This window comes from Mytilus californianus, unplaced genomic scaffold (genome assembly GCF_021869535.1).
Source record: "Mytilus californianus isolate M0D057914Y unplaced genomic scaffold, xbMytCali1.0.p SCAF_15, whole genome shotgun sequence".
In the NCBI taxonomy this organism is placed as follows: domain Eukaryota; kingdom Metazoa; phylum Mollusca; class Bivalvia; order Mytilida; family Mytilidae; genus Mytilus; species Mytilus californianus.
In genome coordinates this window covers 17,572,101-17,584,505 of record NW_026262637.1, presented here as the reverse complement: position 1 = coordinate 17,584,505, position 12,405 = coordinate 17,572,101, and the positions used below count along the sequence as shown (strand labels likewise).

The 12,405-nt window shown below is 33.4% G+C and overlaps 1 protein-coding gene across 1 annotated transcript in view; it reads left to right on the top strand.

Annotated features, from left to right (window-relative positions):
* The window catches only part of LOC127725563 (superoxide dismutase [Cu-Zn]-like), a 28,311-nt gene extending 16,726 nt beyond the window's left edge, over positions 1-11,585 (top strand). The window contains exons 2-5 of the mRNA XM_052232623.1: positions 1,459-1,544; positions 3,496-3,592; positions 7,802-7,995; positions 11,246-11,585. Coding sequence (XP_052088583.1) covers positions 1,459-1,544; positions 3,496-3,592; positions 7,802-7,995; positions 11,246-11,350 — 482 coding nt within the window. The 3' untranslated portion in view covers positions 11,351-11,585. The remainder of the gene's footprint in view (positions 1-1,458; positions 1,545-3,495; positions 3,593-7,801; positions 7,996-11,245) is intronic.
* The last annotated feature ends 820 nt before the right edge of the window (positions 11,586-12,405 follow it).

Here is a 12,405-nt window from a genome sequence, read left to right as displayed (position 1 = left end):
ACGATCTATGGAGACAATCATCAATAGACTTCAAGAAACATTGGTATTACAATGGTATTTATCAGTGGTATACTAATATGCCTTATATATAGAGAGAGGGAATATCATATGGCTTTTTCAATATATGAAAAGAGAGAAAAATATTAAATGATTGCTAGTTGTTTGCTTAACGTACAGTAGCAAATATTTCATGCAAATAGAGGACAAGACCAAATATCCGATAAATACAATATGTAGTTTCTGCAAAGTCGGCTTATATAAAAGGAAGGAAATATTAACTGCTACTGTTCAAAGAAGGTATGCAAGATAGGGAAATGATTTCTTCCTTGAAACAGACCATCTACTAACCACCCAAGAGTTGTTGCAATCTTTCGTTACATGCAGAGGGCATGGTACCCTCCCTTCACGGGGCATTGAATTTAACACCCCCATTCCGACCAAAAGTGACTGGCAATGTGTATTTACACACCCGCATAGCCAAACAGACGCATCTCTTTAGCATGGCTTTTACTTCCAGATAGGAACAATCATACAGATAAATTAAATTCATATATTGTGTTGAACCAAGCAAGTACTACATTTGTCAATTACAAAGGTTTTAGGAATAGTGCATTTTTTAAAAAATGTTTGCAGTTTAAGATTTAAAACCTAATACATAGTTTGTCAACAAAAATTAATTCCAGTCAGCTATTATACATAATTCGTCGAAGACTTTTGATACAATGTCATTTATTTGAACAGAAAAAAATATATTACTTCACCTAAAGTTTGTTAAGTAGTCAGTTAAAAGTTCATTTATATGTATGAATTAAAGTTTATTTTTTTAGCACTTTCAAAACGAAATTCATTCCAGTCTTTCTGACTTTTAATAATCATTTTTTCCTGGTTTTTATTCTAGAGTAGACAAATAGGATTTTTATAAAATATGACAATCGTTTTATATGTAAATTAATGATTCAAATGTTTATATTATGATGTACGTCTCCCGCACCAAACACATTTGTTTGATACATTCTGTATATACCAAATTACATGTACTATATTTGGTAAAAAGTAAAGTATGCATGAAAAATAGGAATATTGTTACTAAAATGTTAACGTCCTACAGAATAAATAACTTTTTTTGATAAAAAATATACTAAATTGCCACAATCTTAAATTATTGATATAGTTTATTATTCGTATCTGTAGAATTCGTAGTGATCTTATATATATATATATATCCACGTCATTTGAGCTCTGGTGGATTATTGTTTTTTTGGCAATCGTACCACATCTACTTTGTTTTTTATAAAACTGCAAGCCATATTTTTACGCTTACGCTTTAGCTATGTAAAAGAAGATAAAGCTAAGACTAGAAAATATTCATCATTGTACAAAAGTATTTTTTTAACATTTTCATTTATGAATTTTACTGAGAATACAAGTTAATTGCATCAATGTTCTTTTCCTGAATAGATCATGGTTATATGACAGCTTCCTGTAATTTATACGACCCGACTAGCAAGAACAGTGTATATGGTCAGCTAAACCTGTACCAGAAAGTAAGAAGAAAATACATATGTATATAGTGTTATATCATGACGTACTCTAAAAGTGCTAGGAATTATTAGAAAAATAACATAATGAAAAATAATGTTGCGTGTAACAAAACGCAAGTCTTTTGGACAACGATCGTCTAGACATCAGTGATTTTCTTTGATGTTAACCTTCGCAAAGCGTTTACATAAAACGATATAAAAAGGCTATCATTTTATCTTTTATTTTGCCATTGTGTTTATGCATCGATCAGTTGTATTATTTTTCAGAGGAGAACAATATGTATGACCGTTTTAATATAAGTTGGTTAACTGTAAGTGAAATTTTTGTCTAAGAGCATCCGATAAGAACATTTGACAAAAAAAGAAAATTGATAACAGCAAAATAAAGCGTTTTATTATGTTATCGAACATATTTGCCAGATGGAACCGTTACGGTGTTTGTCTCTTCTAATAATTATTCATGGAAGTTAAACTTGAAAAAATAATGAAATTTCATTAGTTTGAATGTGTTTTGCGCAGCGACACCTTTTTTTAAAGAATGGTACACGTACATGGGTTGTTCATTTTATCAACACGTATCATATACAAACCAATGTAAAATATATGGAAGTAAAAATAAAAATACAAAAATAAAACGTCACAAATTGTCATGCAGTTGATGAGAAACATTGAACATGTGTTGCGAATCATTATCTCTCTATTCCAAAATCTTTCTGGGCCTAAAAGTACAATCTTCATACCCGAAAAGTGTACCGACCAAGGCGAAGGATATATCGAAACTGTTTTTGAGAGATCACTGAACGGTCCATATACTTCCTATTGGACTAAAGAGATATAGTTCTTTGTTATATTCAAACTAAACAACGAGGTTTCCTTTCACTGTGAATGAGAAATTTCTGTTAATGATATTTATGTTTCAGTATTTTTGCTAACAAAACGCTTCAAAAGATTTAAATGTATTTTTTTCAATGTCTTGAAAACTTTTTTTTTATAATTTGTAACCATTCAGTCTAAAACAAAAATCGTATTCAAGAAAATCTACGGTCCGCTTGATATGCAAAATATAAATGAGCGCGTTAAAAGATACTATAGGGATATTCAAATTCATAAGTCGAAAACAACTGACAATGTCATGGCAAAAAAGAAAAACGACAAAAACACACACAACAGTGCACAAAACACAACATAGAAAACTGACGACTAAGCAATATGAACCACACCAAAACTGGGGGGTATTCTGTACTGTAAGTTACTAAGCATATTACATATAGAATAATGGCATTTTTGTTTTTGATACTGACCTTATCAGCCGCGAGAATATCAAGCGGGCACGCTAGTGCGAGCTGCTATTCGAGTGATGAAGTCAGTATAAAAAAATTAAATGCCATTATTCTTTTTATCGGCAATTTGTCTTAACTGTATGTTTTTTTTTTGGTTGAGAATATGAAGAAAAATGAAAAAGTTTGTAAAACTACTTTTACGCGTACAAAACGTTGGGACAGTTGGTCGGTTGATGAATGAAGTCGCGTGCATTTCATTGATAAAATGACGCTGATGGACTTGAGCACGTGACATTCCTGCACTGATACATGACGTCATTGCCTAATATTTTCGAATATCAAGTCTGGGTTGCGTTCAATATCGTAGCGGCTACGTAGTGCTACGTAGATTTTTGTCTACTGAACGAGTAGCTAGCCTAGCTGCTATCAATATCTATGTAGCAGCTAGGCTAGCTACACGTTCAATAGTCATAAATCTACGTAGCCCTATGTAACCGCTACGATATTGAACGCAACCCTGTTCATGATCTTAAAAATATTAGGCAGAAAGATCAAAGGGAAAATGTACAAATTGCCGATAATGATTAATATTAGCAAATTGAACGAATAATGAACTCGGCAAATGATTTGAAAGGTTCATGCTGAATTTAACCTTGTTTATCTGAAATGTTTAGTATGGAAGCCAAAAAGTGTGGATAAGGGGAAGGATTTATGAGCTAAGTCCAGGATTACATGGTTTTCATGTCCATGCAAAGGGAAATGTTAGACAAAGTAAGTATCACAAGCTTTTTTTCTCTCGAAGAAAAACAGACAAAATCAGTTTTATCTCAAATGTTCTGAATAAAGGAGATTGAATGAAACATCAATTAAACAACACAATACAACAAAGACACCTTACGGGGCCTTTCATAGCTTACTATACGATATGGGTTTTGCTCAATGTTGGAGGCCTTGCGGTGACATATAAATGTTAGGTTCTACGTTATTTGGTCTCTGGTGGAGATATGTCTCATTGGCAATCATACCACATCATATTATTTTTATATAGCACATTATCAATAAAAAGTTGTATAAACAACATGTGAAGCTACCAAAAAGGCATAAAGAGACCTTTGAACTTCATTAATCGACGATAGAGACCGACAATACTACTGCAAACATAAAACCCCGAAACACAACGAGAGATAAACAACAGTCTAAAAAACACTGCATAGAAAACTGAGCAACACGAACCCCACCACCGAGGTAATCGCAGGTGTTTCGAAAGTCTGTATAGTACGGCGGCTTCGTGAAAAATTGTTCACATCTTGCTACAAGCATGAAACTTGACATTATGCTTCCTCTAGTATTACTCGTTGATTTCAGATAGGGAGACAATCTGAAAAAATGCACCACTTCCAGTAAAATCCAATATGGCGGACATTATACTTAAATCAGCCCAATATCGAAGGCTGGTACGGGAAAGGGTGTTATTATCATGCTACTATCCTTATATTCCGCACAAACCTTTGTTCTGTGCTACTTTTGAATACATCATAGAGATTATATGACTTTAAAAACCCTACTTGCGGTAAAATCCAATATTGCGGACATTGTACTAAAAAGCGTATTTTTTAGGGAGGGTAATTGAAATGTGTTTTAATATATTGCTACTATCATTATATTGTGCAGAAACCGTTTCTTTTGTGCTTCTCATGAATACTTTATAGGATATATGTCTTCAAAACCCCTACTTCCGGTAATATTCAATATAGCGGACATAGAAATATCAATGTTTAATTTTATTAATCATTTTTTTTTCAAAATTAATAAAAAAGTGTCTTTTGTGCCAGTCATTAAAGTTTTATTAAGTTCTCCTCAAACCACTAATTCACTATTATGTTTTAAATGTTTGAATACAAAGTTAACACTTCCGGTAAAAACAATATGGCGTAAATTTCAAAGATGAGTACTACTCAATCTGTATTCTCGATGTAGAGTTTTGGATAGATTGATTAAAAAAAATAAAAAAGTCGCTAAAGACCTAAAACATCTTTAGAATTACTAATACATTGCCGCAAATACATGTCTTTTCACGATCATAACCACAAGCACATAAACCAGTGCACGGGAGACCCGATTTTAAACATCTACAACGACCGCGGCATCCTTTCTTACATCCATAATGTACAAGCTCCTGACAAGATGACGAGGCATCAGAAAGAGCTATCAAAGAGGGTTCCCATTGATCATCTTTGTCTCTTCGCCATCCATAAGCGCCTAGACTAGGTGGCATAGGAACCAATTCCAAGCTCGTTCCCCATACACACCCGCCTTAGTATATTGCACGTTTTACATGATGGAAAAGACTAGACTGAGTCGGGGGAATAGCCTCAATTAGTCTTCTCAATTGCGCTACATGTAACAGTTGTTTTCTTGCTTCGTTAACCCCATCTAATGAGTTTGATTGATCGTGCATCATAACCACGTATTTCAATGACATTATCAAATCCATATCTGGTGATGTAGGCTGATCAATCATCATTCTGAATGTTAAAGTCACATCTACAAATGCCATCCATGTCTCCCACGCAATCTTTGAATTGGTTCCTATGCTACCTAGTCCATGTACTTACAGATGGCGAAGGGACAAAGATGATCAATGGGAAACCTTTTAGACAGCTTTTTCTGAGGCCTCATCATCTTGTAAGGAGCTTGTACATTAAGGATGTAAGAAAGGATGCTACGGTCGTTGTAAACGTGGAAAGTCGGGTCTCCCTTGCACTGCTTTAAGTGCTTGTTATGGTTATTGTGAATAGACATGTATTTGCGGCTATATATTAGTAATTTAAAAAAATGTTCTAATACTTTAGTGACTTTATTTTTTTTAATCAATCTACACCAGAAACACCTTGCACACAGAACAACAGATGCACGCCTTGTCATCTTCTATAAAATCTCATATCATTTCATCGCAATCACAAAAACAGACACACTAATTAAACCGTTCAAACAGTTCCGGAACATGTACACACTCTCATATCAAATTCCATCCTGCAGAACACAAATACGCCAACAATCATTTTTCCTAAACAATTAAAAACTGGAACAGCCTTCCTCTGAGTACTGTAAGGAGCGACTCTATAGAGTCGTTCAAAGCATCTATCTCAACGTATATCTACAGTCAGTAAATTCATCAAGTGTAAATAGTTTTATCTTAATATTAAAAGTCAACAAAATAAAAATATGCACTACCACTACATGCACTATGTAAAATTGTTATCATCAATTTTGTTAAAATTATAAAATTGCTAGATTTTCACTGTACAATTGACATAACTTCAACGTGTTGAAGGTGGTCACTACAAAGTAGAAGTAGAAGTATACAAAACTCTACATCAAGGATACAGATTGAGTACTCATGTTTGAAATTTACGCCATATTGTTTTTTACCAGAAGTGTTAACTTTGTATAAAAACATTTTAAACATAAAAATTAATTAGTGGTTTGAGGATAACTTAAAGCCAAAAGTTTAATGACCGGCACAAAAAACACTTTTTTACATTTTGAAAAAAGTTGAATATTAAAATTAGACATTGATATTTCTATGTCCACCATATTGGATATTACCGGAAGTATGGGTTTGACAGACATATTTCCTATATATTGTATTCATGAGAAGCACTAAAGAAAGGTTCCTGCACAATATAATGATAGTAACAATCCATTAAAACACATTTCAATTACCCTCCCTAAAACATACGCTTATTTAAGTACAATTTCCGCCATATTGGATTTTACCAGAAGTAGGATTTCTAAAGATATATAATCTTTATAATGTATTCAAAAGTAGCACATAACAAAGGTTTGTGCCGAATATAATGATAGTTGCATGATTATAACACCTTTTCACATACCAGCCTTCGATATTGGGCTGGTTTAAGTATAACGTCCGCCATTTTGGATTTTACCGAAAGTGAGACATTTTTTTTCAATTGCCTTTATATCTGAATTAAAAGAGTAATGCTTGAGGAAGGATTATGCCAAATTTCATGCTTGTAGCAGGATGTGCACAATTCTTCTGAAATATGCTTGTAGCCGCTGCACTAGCAACTTCGCAAACGGGTTTCCTCTTCGCTAATACTACTAGATGTGTCGAGCATGTCATGTAACATAACAGGTGATAAGTCGTATTTAGTGAAAATTCATATACACAAACAACCCTCTATTCAAGAAATTCGTAAATGAAAAAAAAAAGATTTTGTACATAAATATACATCAAATGCAGGTGCAACAAACAAATGAAAAATGCATAATTGGAAAATCACTTTCGTCGAAAATCATCAAGGGAAAATGCACATACGCCCATTTGTCGTACGAAACTGTTGGATTCTTTTAAGTAGAAAATGTGCAACACGAATCCAACCACAGAGGTAATGTCGAGGAATGGACTTGCGACTTCCTGTTTGCGGAGTTTCAGATTAATTACATTGGATCCTTCGTATCTCATTAAACAAATCATTATCAATTTCTATATACCAATTCTAAATGTGTCATGACGTCGGGTCCTAGTTAAAGCTTAATTTGTTAATGATCATTTAAATGAGAAAAAAAATCTTATATAGAAACAAAAGATGGTCGATGATGTTCATAGTGATCTAGACTTTATTTTTCTTCTCCCAATGTAAACATTTGGAATCGACTTTAGAATTAGCAACCAAGCGATATTCGTCTTGGTCAATCTTTAGTTCTGTGTCAAGTGTTTGGTTGAATTTAATTGGTTTTGTCGTATTTTTGCCAAATTGTCTTTCTTTCGTTCTTTCTTCGCTTAATGATTTGTCAGTGCCCCTTCGTATCTTCTGATATTTATGTTTAATAATCATTCTTATGATGTGTCAAGTGTTTTAAATTTCTGGTTCAAATTTCCATATCTGTGTTTGCTTATTTTATGATCTATCAGTCTATTTTAAACAATATTCACAGGATTTATGTAATTTGTAGATTGTACCAGTGCAGGGGGTCATTTTAACCCATTTAATAATAATCATGGAGCACCGTACGATGCTATCCGTCATGTTGGAGATCTTGGAAATGTCGAGGCCAACATGTTTGGAGTAGCTGATATTAATATTGTTGATTACTGGATAAGTTTAGAAGGAACATCAGACAGGTCAATTCTGAACAGAGCTATAGTGGTAAGAATTATTTTTTTATCATTTACATTTGAAACAGTTACTTTAACCATTTTGTTCATCCAGCCTTAAGAGTCACGTGAACCATTGCCTATTACCATCAGTTAGTCTGTCGTCGTCGTCCGTCGTCTTTTCACATTTTTATCTTATTTTATGACAACATATGTCTTATTTAAATTAACTTTGCAGGAATGATGTATGAATTGTTATTTACAAACGACCCCCTTTTGTTTTCGATATGATGAAAAAAATTTCCGCCAGAGGCAATCTTTTGATTCTGATGTGTCAATTTTCAAAAACTGCTCCTTTGAAACTTCAAGGCGAAATACGTAGCGGCGTTGTTGGTACATATTTTCCATTTAAAACCTATGGAAATAATCTTCTTGTCTGAATCTTCTTGGCCAACTGTAACTGATATATGGAGTGTGGCCCACTAATTTGGTCTATATTAAACTAAAATCATGGCCAAAATGAGCAATCTTTGATTCTGCTTGGCCAATTTTAAAACAATCTCCGAAATATTTTATAAACATATTAAGAAGATGTGGTATGGTTTCGAATGAGACAACTATCCACAAGAGACCAAATACCACAGAAATTAACATGTATAGGTCACCGTACGGCCTTCAACAATGAGTACAATCCATATCGCATGTTTTAGGCAAAGATGAATTAAAGACCCTCTAAAATATATCCACATTTACTGTTGATCGTGGGGCAAGACAATCCAAATTGAAGAGCCGAAAATGTTTTTTTTTTCTTGATTTGGATATTTCTGTTTCACAAAGGAAACTCAATACTAAGAATATAATTTTCCGTTCCCAAATTTTTAGTTTTCCTTTTTTTAAAACTGTGATGTCCATTTGGTCCCAACTTACGGTGCATGTGTATATTAACCAGCTCATTTGTTATGAATTGGATTTCAATGAACGTAATCTTTTATAACTGATAAATTATGAAGTGAGGGATTTCATTACTTAAAATCTTTACCTAATTCTTTAATAAATGTAAACATTTGGTTTTAAAGTTTGAATGTACCTGTAGAAATCTAATTGCGAACGGGATTTCACTTTCTGAATTTTACGGTGTAGATGTTTTTTTTATGAGTATTTCTATATGAAATTGCAGAGAACTTTAAGGAACCAGTAAATCTTTCAAAAATTCAATATATCACAGTTTCATATGAATATTTTTATGTTATAACAACATGATTACTTATTTGTAATGAAATTGCAACAAGTAAGATACATGAAGCTCAAACCAGTAGTTTTCATTTAGATATTTTTTGGTTCCCAAAAAAGTATTAAAAAGACTTTCTTTACAAAAACTGGGATATTATAATCATATTTACATATAAATATCAGATACAAATACATGCATTTTGATTTAATGTGTCTTTTGATGCGAAATTTCCAAATAAATCAGGTATAATTTTTGCAAAACTGCATCATATGATTATTCAAATGATGTATTTTATTGTATTGGTCTTTTTTTCATTTGTGATTGTTGTAACAACTATGAAGTTGATACATGTATTATATAAAAAAAAGTAGATGTTGTATGATTTCTTGAATAGATATAAGAAGATGTGGTATGAGTGCCAATGAGACAACTCTCCATCCAAGTCACAATTTATAAAAGTAAACCATTATAGGTCAAAGTACGGCCTTCAACACGGAGCCTTGGCTCACACCGAACAGCAAGCTATAAAAGGCCCCAAAAATGATTAGTGTAAAACCATTCAAACAGGAAAACCAACGGTCTAATCTATATAAAAGACGAGAAACGAGAAACAGTTATGAACCATATCACCAAACGACAACCACTGACATCAGGTTCCTGACTTAGGATAGGTGCAAACAAATGCAGCGGGTTTAAACGTTTTAACAGGCGCCAACCTTCACCCTACCCGAAACAACAGTGTAACATCACAACATAGAAAGACACACTATGAAATATCATTTGAAATGGCTTAACTCAATGAAACCCATTTCATGGTGTAATAAGTATGAAAAGTTGAAAAATAATGAACAGATATATCATGTTATGGAGGGGTATTTGCGAAAAATACCAGTCAAGGGACTGTGAAATTTCCCGAGCCGCTAGGTGAGGTAAATTTGGTCCCAAGACTGGTATTTTTCGCAAATACCCCTCCATAACATGATATATCTGTTTAATTACACCGAATAGATTTTGATTGAAACTTTATGTACAGGTGAAAGGACATTTTTTTTACTAGTAAGCTGTAAACATGTTGATGCATAATTTTGAGAATAAGTAGAGACTATCATAGTACCGCGGGAATTAAACACGTACATATACGCGTTATCGCTGTCTTTATGTAACGTCATGGTATCTATGTGTAAACGTCATTGTCATTCCATCATTAAATCGTTCATTTGTATAGACGTCTTTTTCCACTTTATATACACAACGCATTCTTCAATACTAGTATACGATCACGAGATTGGTGCCGTGCAGTCGTGTTGTCTGGCATTTTTGCAAACTCCATTCCCGTTATCGTTCGGGTCATACTTCCCTTTCTCTTTAAAGAAGCGTAGCCAGATGTCACCACTGTTTCGGAGTTTGGCAGTTTTGTTTACAGGTTTCGGATTACCTCTATCAATCAATATTGCTTAATCATGTTGTCTTGTAGACTGGTTCCCGGTCGCAATATTCAGTATGTTACACATATACCTCGTGACAGCGTATGGCTTTTAGCTAATACCTGGAACGTAGTACCGGGAACCAGGATAGTTGTCTTGATAATCGGGATAACTGCGGGAAAGGTTCCGAATAATTTTGGCGGGAAGAGGCCCGCGAGGGTAAAAAAGGAATATCCAAAATGGCAAATACCACGGCATAGAGGGGAATTTTAGGCATATTCACCGGTAGTGGTGAAAAACAGGCAAATTCGTTTGAAATGAGGAAAAAAGGTTAGAATATACGAAAAGCACACTTGCTACCAACCAATCAAAATCCGGCATTCTTATATAAGGTGTAATTATACATAAAATACAACACAGCCAAACGTACAATTCTTGTATGATTAATACAAATCTTTCGGAGAAATTGGCTCCTATTTCTATACCACGTATTGAATTACCTCGGGATGTGGCGGACAAAACGAAATCAAATCAAAGTGTGTATCAGATATGAATTGTGCTTAATGCAAAGAAAAAACTATTTGCATAATATATGTTGATAGGTTGCTGATTTTCTTTGTTGTAATATCTAAAGTATAAATTTGTAGATTCATGCTGGTGTTGATGATTTAGGAAGAGGGGGAGATGCAGGAAGTTTGAAAACTGGAAATGCAGGTGGAAGACTTGGTTGTTGTCAGATAAAAGCAGCATGAATATGTACGTCCTATCTGCTTGTTTTTGATTAAAGACGTATCAGAAACTTTTTGAATTAAATAACTGACAATTCTAATATTGATATAGAAATTGTGTATGGAGTAATGTTTTTATTGACTTTTATCCGTCGATACCTTTACTATGAAATGGTTTTCACCACTTTTATGTGAAATATTTTTTTTAATCAGAATGTTACTCCTGATGGAAAAAGGATAATTAAAAGATGATGACAATGAGGAGCTTTGTGTTCAAATGCGCCAATTTCGTTCAAAACGTGAGATCTTTAAACAAAATTAGAGATGTTATGACTCGCATGAATTAGAACCCCAAAAGCAAGAACGTCAAAGGTTAACTATACCTAGTTTCTTGCTATTCAAATGAAAGTAAGCCGTGTAATTGACGACATACTGATTACAGGAGAAATACTAAAACAAGGATAACGTCAATATGGTCGCCTGCTGGAGTATTGAACTGAAGGTAGTTAAAGTAAAAAAATACTGTTGTATTGTTGATATGAGATTTTTTTTCTTCAGATCTTAAAATTGTTCTTGTGCAGTTTTCATTGGTATTCAACGTAAAATAATTGTCTACTCTACCTAGGACGATCTAATTTCATAAACTATATCTTGTTCTATTAACTAAAACAAAATTACTAATCAGACCAGCCATTTCAAACTCAAGGAGTCCATAAAGGGATAGAGAAGGACAAACACGCCAAGTAAAATACCACAATTTACAATTTCAACGATATAACCAGGAAGAATTAAAGTTCTGTTTTTTTTTCTGGATGACGTAGAACTTTTAAATAATAGGTTTGTCCAACTATATAGTTTAGTCAAGGCAACATTATCAAAATTGGTTACGTTTAGGTGAAAAGCATGTATTCTTCAGTCATTAATAACAAGATTGAAAATCTAACATGAATAGTTCATCAAAGTTGATCGTTATTAGCCTTCGAAGGGGTTTGTTTAACATTTTACATAGAATGCTCGAAAGTTTGTGAAAGCATAAAAAAAAAAAATTAAAACAAACAAACCCGAGCAAATACCACGGA